The 14,082-nt window shown below is 39.2% G+C and overlaps 1 protein-coding gene and 1 pseudogene across 12 annotated transcripts in view; one reads left to right on the forward strand and one right to left on the reverse strand.

Annotated features, from left to right (window-relative positions):
* Nucleotides 1-14,082, forward strand: part of SENP7 (SUMO specific peptidase 7) — a 130,894-nt gene that overhangs the window by 29,681 nt on the left and 87,131 nt on the right. For 7 of the 12 annotated variants that reach the window (XR_004901362.1, XM_036017978.1, XM_036017979.1 and 4 more), the window contains one exon: nucleotides 11,189-11,386. The exons of the other annotated variants lie outside the window; for them this stretch is intronic. Coding sequence is in view for 6 of the 7 variants with exons in the window: in XM_036017978.1 (XP_035873871.1) it covers nucleotides 11,189-11,386 (198 nt within the window). In the remaining variant the exon portion in view is untranslated. The remainder of the gene's footprint in view (nucleotides 1-11,188; nucleotides 11,387-14,082) is intronic. 12 annotated transcript variants of the gene reach the window in all.
* On the reverse strand, nucleotides 1,620-1,713 carry LOC114491202 (annotated as a pseudogene).

Consider the following 14,082-nt stretch of genomic DNA (forward strand, 5'->3'; position numbering starts at 1 on the left):
CTGACCACCAACCTCTGCTATCTGTGAAAAATCAGCTGTGCTGGGACAGGGTAGTGGTACTCTGATGTGGTCTGCAGCTGTCCACTGGGTGTGCTGGTCCTGGGGTTTCCCAGGTGGTACAGGCCACGGTCAGTCTCTACCAGTGTTTTTCCTGGGGTCACCCTGCCTGAGCTGTAAAGCAGTCTGAGATAGCTGCTACTTGTGCTGGGCTTGGAGATTCCCAGGTGAAGCCAAGCTGTGAATCTAAGCTGGCTGCTGCTTGTGCAGGGCCTGGGGCTCACTGAAGATAGTTGTTTCTTGTTTGATAAGATTTAGGAAGTTGTGAGGCATGGGCCAAGACCAGCCTTTCATATGGAAAAGCAGCTTGGGTGGGCTTCTGGTTGGATGGGATGGGCTCTCTGGGGATCTTAAGGGCGGGTCAAACTGTATTAGCCAGGGTGATGGAATCTCAGCTATGGCACCAGTTTACCACATCTGTGAGGGGAAGATTTAGCAAAAGGATAATGGCCTCTGCTCACCTTGATGCCAGACACTTCAGTTTCTCCTTGTATGTCACTGGTGTCCTTCAAGCTGCTACCCCAGTGCTGGAGCTCAGAGGGAGCAAATCTGAGTAGGTGAGACCTTGTGTGGGTTCTTTAAGACGAACTGCTCGGTGCTCCTGCAGTTTCTTCCGCCGACTCAATCCTTCCTGGTTGTTGCAGCCAGAAGTTGTGGGGACATCTCTTCATAGTACTAGAATCCCTAGGCTGTGGGGCCTGGTGTGGGTTGGGCCTCCTTGCTCCTGAGCTATCCCTCCCAAATTTTTATCTATGTGGGTGTCGGACCAGCCTGTTCTTTGTCTGTGTGCCTCCTACCAGTCTTGATGGATATGGTTTCTTTAATTCCATAGTTGTCAGACTTCTATTCAACTTGATTTTGTTGCTGTCAGACTTCCATTCAACTTGATTTCTGGCAGTTCTGAGTGATGGTTGTTGTATATGTCAGTTGTAATTTTGATGTGGTTGTGCAAAAAGGCAAGCGATGTTTGCCTGCACCATCTTGATAGGAAGTGCTACTTGGGAAGTTTTAAGGCATTTTTTCTTCAGATATTTTTTTGGCCTCTTTCTCTGTTTCTTTTCTTCTTGGCACAGTGTGTATGTTGGTCAATTTGGTGGTGTCTCACTTATTCCTTTATGTTAATTTTCTTTTGTCTGTTTCTTTCTGTTCTTCAGACCTGAATTTCCACTGATGTATCTTTAAGTTTGCTGATTTTTTTTTCTTTATGCTTGGTAAATTTTTGGTCACTACTAGCTCTGGGTTCTTACAGTCTCTTTCTGAGGTGTAGATATTGCTTATCCAGGGTAATTGACATAACCTCTAATCCTTAATTGCTTTTCTGTAAAATTGGGAAGACAGTCATTAACACATTCTTCCAAATTCACTGATTCTTCTGTTTGCTGAAATTTGCTTTTGTATTCCTGTGAATTTTATTTTAATTACTCTTTCAGATCTACAATTCCTTCTTGTTTCTTTTTAGATGTTTTGCTTCTTTGTTGATATTTCAGTTTTGTTTGCGTGTCATTCTTGACTTTCTCCAGATCTTCCTTTAGTTCTTTGAGCATCTTTAATACAGCTGTTATTTAAAATATGAATGCTTGTTGAACTTGTTTGTCATCCCTGCTTATCTTCTCTGTATTGTTGCAATTTTAGTTTAGGTGCTGCTGAAACAAGCACTAACACAGGTGTTTTGAGGATTCTCTAGTACATCTGCTATCTGGTCTTTTTTAGGGACAGTTTCTGTTGGTTTTATTTTCTTTGAATGGGCCATACTTTCCTATTTCAAGTTTTACTTGGTTTTCTTGTTTTGATTGTTAGAGGCTGTTTCTTTGTCAAAGTTCAGGATGATCTTGTCAGGTCTTTTTTGAGCAGTTTCCTGTGCATATGTGTTAACTTTTGGATTTCCCCCTTTTATGCATTTAATTTTGAATGTTACAGTCTTTAATGACTGGCCCCTGAGAAGGGAAAAAGAGTAAAATGAATAGGAAAAAGAATCACTGTCTCTAGAAGTTACTACTGCCAGACAGGGTGGGTCTTGCAACAGTGGGAAGGAAGGGTAACCCCAGTGCCTGTCCCTTGTTCAGAAAGCTTGTAAAAGGTTCTGGCTGGTGTGACTTAGTTGGTTGGAGCTCTGTCCCATAACGGAAAGTTTGTGGGTTAGATCCCTGGTCTGGGCATATATGATCCTTGTTTTAGGCATATACAGTCCCCCACCTGGGTGCGTACCAGAGGCAACCAGTCGATGTTTTTCTCATGTCAATGTTTTTCTTTTTAAAAAGCAATGAAAAAATGTCCTTGGGTGTGGGTTAAAAAAAAAAAAAGCTAGAAAAAGCCCTGGCTGTTGTGGATCAGTTGGTTAGAGCATCATCCCATAAACCCGAAGGTCGCGGCTTTGATTCTGAGTTGGAGGACATACCTATGTTGTGGGTTCATCCCTGGTTGGTGTGTGTAGGAGAGTCTCTTACATTGATGTTTCTCTCACTCTCTTCCTTCCTTCCCCTCTCTAAAATCAAGAAGTATGTTCTCAGGTGAGGGTTAAAAATAAAGCCAGAAAAAATGTTGTTAATTAAAGGTAATGACAATTATTTTTACTCACAACACTTCTGACACCAAAGTGCGTGCATATTTTCCAACACCATTTCTTCAACTCTGTGGGTACAACTTGGTGTCCTACACAGGTTAGTTGAATTCTGACAACATCTACCTGCTGTTAGCATCAGGTTCCAGTTGAGGCTCAGTCCCACAAAACCATACTCACTTCACATACCAGTTGCACATCCCAAGTTTGCCAGTAGTACTTCTGACTGATTTGTTATAAATTGGGGGTTCCCGTGAGCCCCTCTTCAGGTTTGATAATGTGTTAGAATGGCTCAGAAAACTCAGGAAAACACATTACTTATATTTACAGGTTTATTATAAAGAATAAAATTCAGAAACAGCCAAATGGAAGAGATATAAAGGACAAAGTATGGGCTTAGGGTGTAGAGCTTTCGTGACCTCTTAGGGTGTTTCACCCTCTCAGTATCTTGATGTATTCACCAGGACAAAGACCAACTATATAATTCTTATCATAGTGCAGCACTAAATTGTAAAACTTTTTTCTTCTGTTATCTCTGCCTCAACTTGTATGGTGTGTATTTTTATTTATATTTATATGTCCTAAGTTAAAAAATTTAAATTAAGATGTTTTACTGTTCACCTTTATATTGTGAACTGCCACATTTATATTTAGATACAAGAGCATTGAACCTTAATATGCACTTACTAAATTATAATTTATAACTTACATTTCATAGCTTGTATACATATATTTCAATCTTACTACGGCAGTGGAAATGCTGCACAAAACTAACTCTGTTGCTTCTATTTTACTTTTTTATACACCCACATTTCACCAGTACACTTTACCTTTGGCATACTGATGTGTAAGGAATGACTGAAAGTAAAAGGAACCCAGAGTTGCCCTCATTCCCTTTCCTGCAGTGTCTTCATTTTCAATGTAAGTGGTTTGCTAATACAAGAGATTATCTCAAATAAGAAAGGATATAATCCTGGCCAGTGTGGCTTCGTTGATTGGCGAGTTGTCACATAATCAAAACATTGCAGGTTCAGTTCCCATTCAGGGCACATACCTATGTTGTGGGTTCAGTCCCTGGTCTGAGAGCGTACATTCCCCAGTCCAGGTGCATATGGGAGGCACCAATCAATGTTTCTCTCTCTCCCTTCCTCTCTCTCTAAAAGCAATGAAAAAAAAAATGTCCTCAGGTGAGGATTAAAGAAAATACAGGAAGCAGTAGAGTACCTTAGTTATTCGTGTTTTGTAGGATGGCATTACTTTTGTGTGTGTGTTGAAACTATTGAATGGTTCAAATGAAATATGTAGCCTTTCAGGACTTTAGTGCTTCTGCTTGTCTTATTTTCACTTTGAATCTCATAGAACTGTCACATATGGTGAGTCCACCAGAATTCTCTCCTCATGGACATCTCAAATTCTATATGGAGCAGTCAATATATGGTAGATACACATATTGTGAATATCTTCTTGCTCATGTGCATGCTCTATTATCCTGTCAATTTATTTAGGAAACATAAGTTCAAAGATAAAATTATTAAGACTTTCAAGATAGCAACAGCAGAACATTAAAACAAGTTTGGGGCCTTAAGCTCAGGGCCCTAGATGTTGTTCAGATTGTATGTCCATGAAGCTGGTGCTGGATGCCAGTGAAATATAATGGAAATGAGTACAAATAGCAACTTAAGAGTAAAAGATTATCATCAATAGGTGATAAACTTGAAGGACAGTATAGCTGAAATTAAATATGTGTTATGGACTGAATGTTTTGTCCTCCCCTCCCCCAAATTCCTGTGTTGAGATCCTAATCCTCAGTGTGATGGTGTTAGGAGATGGGGCCTTCAGAGGATAATTAGGTCATGAGGGTGGAGCCTTTATGAATGGGATTCATGCCTTTGAAAAAGAGATTCTAGAGAGCTCTCTTAGCCATTTTGCCCTGTGAGAACACAGTGAGAGGATGGTTGTCTGTAGGCCAGAAAGTAGGCTGTCACCACATTCTGAATTTGCTGGTGCTTTGATCTTGGACTCCGTACCCTCCAGGATTGTGAGGAATACATATTTGTTGTGAAGCCACCCAGTCTGTAATATTTGTTATAGGTTGAGTGTACTAAGATATTATGAAAGGGGACTAGGGGAGAGGTATGCAATTAGTTTTGTTAACTGTATGGATTATGGATTCGAAGTATCAGCCGACTAGTGGTATATGTAGTACCTTAAAGTCCAAAGCAGTGTACTCCTATGTGTTTGGTGTCAGTGTTTTAAATTTCAAAGAATCAGCTGCAATACTTTTCACATTCAAAAGATGCTTGCTAACACATTTGGTCAATGGCCAGGTGACAAATTCATGTACAGTGGAACCTTGGTTCTTGAACTTAATTTGTTCTAGAAGGCTGCTTGAGAAGTGATTTGTTTGAAAACCGAATCTCCTTTGTTTGTTGCCTCAGATATGAGCGTGATCATACAGGTATCAGCATGGGAAGGTTGTCAGATTCAGAACTAAAGTGTTGTTCAACAAGTGAGACTTTTTTTTTTGTGAACAACTTGGTTGAGAACCGAATTGTTTGAGATAGGAGATGTTTGAGAACCAAGGTTTGATTGTACTGGGAAGGTGGTATCAAAGGCAGACTGTAGTAGTGATTATTTTTAGAGCTCTGAAGTTATTCTAATGGATTTTTCAGTCCAAATTTTGAAAAGTGACCCTGGCCCATGTGGCTCAGTTGGTTGGGAGTCATTCCCCAAACCGAGAGGTAACTGGTTCTATTCCTAGTCACAGCACATGCCTGGATTGTGGGTTTTGTCCCCAGTAGGGGTGTATGCAAGAGGCAACCGATCCGTGTTTCTCTTTACATTGAGGTTCCTCTCTCTGTCTTTCTCCCTCCCTTCCCCCTCTCTGGAATCAATAAAAGAAAAAAATATCTACAAATTTTAATAAAGTGTATTTGTATGAATTAAGTTAATAAAAATGTTAGTCATTTGATTATTTGTGATTTGGCTTTGATGAGGAAAAGTAATAAGGTAGGCTCATTTTCTTAAGGTAATATATTTTTGCATTTTCTAATGGCTCTTAATTGCCTTTATTGTTGTATAATTTACATATAATATATATGTATTTTGTATATATATTTTGTTGAGTTTTAACAAATTTGCAGTCCCATAGTACCACCACCACAATCTCTGGAACATCCAATACATCAGTTACTTTCTACATGCCCTTTCCTTCTTACCCTCCAACCTACGCACCTCCAACCCTAGGTAATTGCTAATCTGCTCTCTGTTACCAAAGAATAGGTTTATCTTCCTAAAGTTGCAAATATATAAGAACATAGTGTGTATATTCTTAGATGTTTGGCTTCTTCCACTCATTGGTCTTTTTTTATGGTTGCTATGTCCTTTTTCATGCTGTTGAGCATCCTTACAATCATTACTTCATATCTGATAAATTGCTTGCCTCCGTTTCATTTAGCTCTTCTGGAGAATTCTCTTGTTCTTTCATTTGGGGCCTATATTTTTGTCTTCCTATTCTGGTTGCCTCTTTGTGTTTGTTTCTGTGTATTAGGTAGATCTGCAAAGACTGGTGCAGTCACGTTTCCTATGACTGTTCCTGGGCAACCTGTTTGGAGCTATTAGCTATCCACAGCTTCTGGTTCTCTCTACTGGGTGTGGGTACATGTGGAAAGCACCAAGTTGTACACCAAGGCTGGCTTTTGCACTCACCCGGGGACAGGTCAGCAAAAGTCTCAAGGCATCCAGAAATCTGCCTCCACCTGCAGGCTGTCAGTTAGGTTTAGTTACTAGAAGAGCCTCTGGCTGTACTGTTCAGCTGGGCTGTGCTCCACACAGTGGGACAAGAGGGATTTCTAGAAAGATGACTACTGTGATACAGGGGATGACTGAGCACAGGAATCTTTGAAGCTGACCCTGCAGCACTCTCCCCAGAGTCACCAGCCCCAGACTCTCCTCACATGGCTGTAGTACATACACTCTTCCTGTCTCTGCCAAAGCCCAGGCTAAGTGGCTGCAAATGGAGTTTTGTGCATTGGCCTTTTAAGAGGGTGACTGCATCTTCTGCTTTCTGCCAGACAGAAACCTTGCTGATTTTTACAGCTGGATGTTATGTGGGCACCTTTCTTGGTTCTGGTGCTCTAGGTTGGGGAGCCTGGCTTGGGGTTTAGACTTCACACTTTTCTTGGGGAACCGCCCCCCCCCCACCCTGCCCAGAACTTCAGTTGCTGCTGGTGGGAGGCCAGCCAGCCCTCTTGTACCCTTGGACCTCCCTCCAGTTTCAGTGTGGTTTCTTCTGTAAGTCCTTGGTCATAAGGCTTCTCTCCAGCTAGTCTTCATTTGGTTATCAGGATGATTTTTAAAATAATTTAGTTGTGATTCCACTTTGGTCCTGGGAGGAGGTGAGTGTAGCTTCTACCTACTTTGCCACCATCTTGGATTTTGGGCTTAGTTATTAATCATTTTATTTGGTCTTCTCAATTGCAGAAGAACAATTACCATTGTATCTCATAGAATAATTGTGAGGGTTAAATGACATAAATCATTTTAAAATGCTTAGCGTAGTGCCTGATACATAGTGTATATTCAGTAAATATTGGTCATTCTTATATCATTTCTTAGGAAACTTACTTTTTAATTACTCTGTCTCCTGTATCTTCAACCTCTCCTACTCTGTTCACCTTTTCTCATAAGTTCTTTAACTTACACAGATTATTTTCTATCTTAAGCTAGCTAATCAACCTATAACTAAGAAATCTTTCATGCACCTCATATCTGTCTTCAGGTTTTGTCCTGTATCCTCCATTCACAGTCATATGTCAACTGTATATTTTTGTATCCCTTTCCCAGTTCTCGTCTCATTGTGCTCTGGTTTCTACTCCCACCATTCCACTCATCCACCCCAATAAAGTCACCATTATGTGTCCAAATTCATTCTTATTATCCTTTGATTTCAGTGCTCCCAGTTAATTCTTCATAAAAGATTAAAGCAATCTTTTAATATTTTATTTATTTATTTTTAGAGAGAGGGGAAAGGAGAGAGAAGGAGAGGGAGAGAAATATCAATCAGCTGTGTCTTGCATGCCACCACCTGGGGACCTTGCCTACAACCCAGGCCTGTACCTTGACTGGGAATCAAACCAGCAACCTTTCGGTCCACAAGCAGTGTTCAATCCACTGAGCAACACCAGCTAGGGCAAAGTGATCTTTTAAAAATGCATCCCTGAGCTCATCATTCTCTTGTTAAAACTAAAAGGTTTCTATTGTTGAAGTCTCAAATCCGTAGTATAGCCCGCAAGGTCCCACCTAAACGGCCCGTCCTTGTCTTGTACACATTCTTTTTCATTCTAAGCACTTGAACCAGGTAAATCATTTAATTTCCTTTAACAGGCATTACTCATATCAGACCCATTTTCATTTTGTCCCCCCTTTAGGGTAACTCTGCATTTTCCACCTGTTTCCTTTGGATAGTGCCTGTCTTTTGAGGTTTCAGCTTAAATGCCATGTTCTCAGTAAAACCTCTCCTGACTTGGTTCAGATGAAGTGCGGCCATCTGCACTTTTCCTTCACATCACAATTGTAATTAAGTAATTAATTGGGTAATTCTTCTCTGGAATATAAATACTATTAAGAGAGAACTATAACCATCTTGTTCATTGCTGAATCTCCAGATTATAGAGTTATTCGGCTAGCAGGTATTCAGTAAGTATTTGTTGAAGAAAGAATGAATTCTTTTTTTTTAATATATTTTATTGATTATGCTATTACAGTTGTCCCATTTTCCCCCCTTCACTCCCCTCCACCCTGTACACCCTCTCCCACCCATATCCCCCCCTTTAGTCATGTCCATGTGTCATACTTATAATTTCTTTAGCTTCTACATTTCCCATACTGTTCCTACCCTCCCCCTATTTTCAACCTACATTCTATGCTACTTATTCTCTGTACCTTTTCCCCCTCTCTCCTCCCATTCCCCTGTTGCTAACCCTCCATGTGATCTCCATTTCCGTGGTTCTGTTCCTGTTCTAGTTGTTTGCTTAGTTTCTTTTGGTTTTGCTTTAGGTGTGGTTGTTAATAATTGTGAGTTTGCTGTCCTTTTACTATACATGTTTTTTCTTTATCTTCTTTTCTTAGATGAGTCCCTTTAACATTTCATAAAATAAGGGCTTGGTGATGATGAACTCCTTGAACTTGACCTTATCTGAGAAGCACTTTCTCTGCCCTTCCATTCTAAATGAGAGCTTTGCTGGATAGAGCAATCTGGGATGTAGGTCCTTGTCTTTCATGGCTTGGAATACTTCTTTCCAGCCCCTTCTTGCCTGTAAGGTTTCTTTTGAGAAATCAGCTGACAGTCTGATGGGAACTCCTTTGTAGGTTACTGTCCCCTTATCTCTTGCTGCTTCTAGGATTCTCTCCTTCATTTTTACCTTGGCTAATGTAATTATGATGTGCCTTGGTGTGTTTCTTCTTGGGTCCAACTTCTTTGGGGCTCTCTGAGCTTCCTGGATTTCTTGGAAGTCTATTTCCTTTGCCAGAGTGGGGAAGTTCTCCTTATTTGTTCAAATATGTGCTCAATCTGTTGCTTTTCCTCTTCCCCTTCTGGTACCCCTATAATTCGGATGTTGGAACATTTAAAGATGTCCTGGAGGTTCCTAAGTTTCTTCTCGTTTTTTTGAATTCTTATTTCTTCATTCTTTCCTGCTTGATTGTTTTTTTCTTCCTTCTGGTCCACTCTATTGTTTTGAGTCCCAGTTTCCTTCCCTTCACTATTGGTTCTCCGTGCATCTACCTTCATCTCTTTTATGGTAACCTGCATTTTTTCATCTAATTTGCGCCCAAAATCAACCAATTCTGTGAGCTTCCTGATCACCAGTGTTTTGAACTGTGCATCTGATAGATTGGCTATCTCTTGTTCGCTCGAAAGGATGAGTCCTGGGGGACTGATCTGTTCTTCTGTTGGAGACATCTCTCTCTCTCCTTTTTTTTTTTTTCTGGTCTGGTTGCTCTTGTTAAGGTGAGGGGCGGAGCCTTAGGTGTTCCCCTGGGCTGGGCACCTCAGTCGCTAGATTGTGACATTGGTTGTGGGGGCGGGTGTGGGTGTGGGGGCGGGAGAGAACAATGGCGGTAGCTCCATTCTCCTGGGATCTCAGTCCCTTCTCTGGGATCCTGGGTTGCATGCTCTGCCCTGGTCCACAATGCCACCTCACTGGGTCCGCCAGCCGCTGCTTTTGTACTCAGGGCCCACCGCTGGTCCCGGAAGGCTTACACACTCCCAGTTACCTTATGCGCCCAGTTCTCCCTGTTCTCTGTGCCGTGACCTGTGCAGGCTGCTTGTCTCCGCCCCTCCTACTGGTCTGGATATGGATCTACTTCAACTTCTTGGCTGTCTGGCTTCCATTCAGATAAATTCTCTGTCAGTTCTGGGTGTTATTCTGGCTCTAAATTGTTGTTGTTCTAATCTTGATTGTGCGTGGAGGTACGGTACATCCACCTATGCCTCCATCTTGCCGGAAGTCCAGAATGAATTCTTATTCAAAGAAATACCACTCATGTCTTTATTCCTTAATAATAATCCTAAAACCTATAGGTTAATTTTTAAAATCTCAAAATGTTTGGAGTTTCAGTGCTTTCCATGGAGGTTCCCTTGAAGACTGGTAATGCCTTTTTTCAGAGGACCTGAAGATACAGTCCCAAGTGCTGGGGCAAACATGTGACTTCTTTGAGATCATTTTATCTTTAAAATACATGAGCATTTTGCTTTTTGTTTCTTCATATTTGTATGTTTGTTCAACAAATAACGAAAACCTAAAACTGGTATCAGGGAGTAGAATAGACACTCTTACGATTAAATATTTCTAATTGTTTCAGACATTCCTTATTTGGCATTGTTTCAAGACTACTTGGTAGCCTTTTTACACTACTGCAAAAACTATATTCCATGATTCCATGATTATCTGCCCAAAGATGTATTGAACGAATAATGGGAAAAGTGTCATGAGGCAAAAAGCTGGAAGTACTTGAATTTATCAGTTCTGGTTTTGAAATTGGGACAGGTACAATAAAAGTAAATGTTTAAATTGATCTACTTTTAGAAATAAGGTAAAATTATATCTGTAGTTCAAGACTATAAAGGCTTAAGGCTGTAGATGATGTACGGTTGCACCCTTAGTTTTAACAATGTTCTCCAAGTCAGTAAATGCTAAAAGAGAAACATGTTTAGTGCAGAGTGGTTGCTTCTGTGTGAGCCGTGCAGGCGTGCACTGTTCCACTAGCAGTGAGAGTAGGCCCTAATGGGTTTCCAGCAACCCAGCAGCTGTATGTGTGTGTGATTACAATTGTAGTATAACAGACCGAATTCTGAGAGAAATCCCAATTTAAGTGAAATAGGCTTTGCTTTTTAATGTATATTGGAGACTGGTTAGGCAGACTTTTTACTTATGATATGTACTATTTTATTTAATTGTTTAAAGAACTGAAATTTAAAATTCCTGGAGATTTTCATTTGTTGTAGTTTGTGATGAATTCATGCATTACACATTGTTTAGTACTGTTTGTATTAATTATTTATGTGTGTAACAGGCAACTCAAAGTTATGTTGACGAATGTGCTATGGACGGATTTAGGACGAAAATTCAGAAAGACCCTACCTAGAAACGATGCTAATTTATGTGATGCCAACAAGGTGCAATCAGATTCATTGCCTTCGACATCTGTTGACAGCCTAGAAACATGTCAAAAATTAGAGCCTCTTCACCAAAGCCTTAATTTATCTGAAAGGTATGTTGTTCAGTATTGATTTTGTTCAACTTACCACATTTGAAATAAGTCCAGTAGCCTTTAAAATAAAATCGTTGAATAAAGTAAAATGGTCTTGAAGAAAATCTGCACATGCAGGTGTGCCCCATTTGAAAACAAACCTTAAAGCTGACAATCTTAATTTACAAACTTAATGGTACTTCTATACTTGATTAAATAGATTGACATAATTATCTTTTAAAAACATCCATACACTAATTTACTTTATAACTTGATTCACATATACATATTTTAAGATTCATTTATGGTATAAAATGAAGATAAATATATATATAGGTAATGGCCTAGATTAAATAACATTTTAAAGGTATACTAACATATCTTTTCTATTTTCTGAATCTTTAATATACCTTTTAGGTGTTATTTATTCTAGGTCCTTAACACTTTCAACCCATTTGAGCTTTCTTGTATTTTACATAGATTTTTTTAAAAAGGTAATATGGAAATATTATCATCAGATTTTTAATGTAAACATACAATTTAATTGTGAAATCCAGCAAGACCAGATTTACGTTTTTTAAAAGAACTGCATATAGAGTTTGGAGCTGAAATAAGGAATTAGCTCCGGAAATTTGTGATCTGTAACATAATACTTTTAATGTATTTCCATGTACAGTTTAAACTCTCACGTGAATAGTTTTTGGAAGAGGTACTTCGTTTTTATTTAGAATAACCTGTTGTCAGCTTTGGTTACATGGTCTTTAACTGAATGGCACTTTGTCTATAAGTGTTTCAAGCCAAGATCCAGATAAGTACCACTAATTTTCCACACAGTTATTTCAAAAATAAAAGTAGAACTCTGTGAAAACACCTGAACATAATATTATATATTAATTTAAAAAAGGACACTTCTTTGAAAAAAGGTGAAAACATAAAAAGCCAGATAATGAGTATTCCTTTTTATATCACACCTGATGTAAATTTAATTTCCTAAAGCACTCTAAATCTTCAACAGTTTAGTTTTAATAATTTATGAAGCAGATCGTCTCATTCTGGATTCTAGCATTTTTCCTTTTTAGTGTGAGTGACCTAGTCCCTTACTGTACTGATAGATTAAGGGAGGGGAGGGGAGGGTGGCAGTTAAAGGATTAGCCCTTCCAATCCCTAAGACTCTTTTGAAAAGAAGCTTCAACACTCTTCCAAATGACAGTTTCATCAGTCCCCTCATTTTATGTCTGTCCTTTTTCAGCTAAACAGTATAATGTTTCATCCTTTTAAAAGAATAGTTTGCCTTGGCTGGTGTAGCTCAGTGGATAGAGCGCAGCTGCAAACCAAAGTGTCACTGGTTCTATTCCCAGTCCAGGCACATGCTTGGGTTGCAGACCAGATTCGCTAGGGAGGTGCCTAAGAGGCAACCAGCCACACATTGGTGTTTCTCTCCCTCTCTTTCTCCTTCCCTTCCCCTTTATCTAAAAAGAAATACATAAAATCTTTAAAAAAAAGAAGAAGAAGAGGAGTTTGTCTTACCAGGAATTGTTAGTAGCTAAATTATGTGTTTGTGAAATTTATAAAATTTCCCAATTCACTTTCTGAGGTGAACTACCAGCTAGCTAGTACAGAACTTTATTCTTAGCTCCAGGTTTTATAAATTTAACTCTTTCAAAGAAATGCATCATCCTTGTTTTCATATTTGTTCCTACATCTGTATCCTCTCCCTCTTTGAATATATGACTCCTTTATACACTCAGTTCTCCAAGTTAGAATTTTGTAATTGTTCTGACTCCTCTTTCTTTCGTACCCTTCACATCCAGTCATTTATCGTGTCTAGTTATTTTTACCTCGTAAGTCTGGAAATGATCTACTCATGTTTATTGCCACCACCTCAGTTCAAGCTCTAATAACTCTGTGCCTTTATTACCACAGTAGTTAACCAGATTGGGCTTCCTGTACATAGTCTTCTTTGTTATTTTCCTGTGTTGTTGGTATGTTGTGTTCATTCTAAAAGCAGGTATTACTTTGTCACTGTCTGGTTGAACTTCTCTCTGTAGCTCAACATAACCTTTGGGATAAAGTTTAAACTCCTTAGCTTGGCTTACAAGGTCCTTAATGATCTCACCTTTGTGTGTTTCTAGCCTTGTATCTGTCCACTCCTCTTCATTTGTACTGTGTTTTATTTAGACTTAGGGAAATATTGGTAGCTCACTGAATGTATAATGAATACCATTTTATCTTCTGAGCTCATGATATTTGTTGTCTTATCCTGGAAGCAATTCTCATTTTTGCTTTTACTGACTTCTGTTGACCTTTAATGTTGAACTCATAGGCCATCTTCTTGGGAAGCCTTCCTTGATTCCACGTCTACTTTTTATTACTTTCTTTGTTTTGCTAAGCAGCCTGTTCATATATCAGAGAACTCATTATATTACTCATTATATATAATATATATATTATATTAATCACTCATTGTGATTTTTGGTTTCTCTGCCTCCCTGACAGTAAGCTTCATATAGGCAAAGACTGTATTTTATTATTTTTTTCTCTGTTACCATCCCTAGAACAATCCTGGACACATAGTAAATGCTCAGTAAATGTTTGCTTAATACACGGAAGAGATTGCTTCTCAGCAGAATTATATCTCCAGTCTCTTTGAGTGGAATGTAGTTTCCTCTGTTAAAACCAATGATTTGCTCTGTAATTTGGTGGGGGAAAAAAAAGGA

Source organism: Phyllostomus discolor, chromosome 2 (assembly GCF_004126475.2).
Source record: "Phyllostomus discolor isolate MPI-MPIP mPhyDis1 chromosome 2, mPhyDis1.pri.v3, whole genome shotgun sequence".
Classification (NCBI taxonomy): Eukaryota; Metazoa; Chordata; class Mammalia; order Chiroptera; family Phyllostomidae; genus Phyllostomus; species Phyllostomus discolor.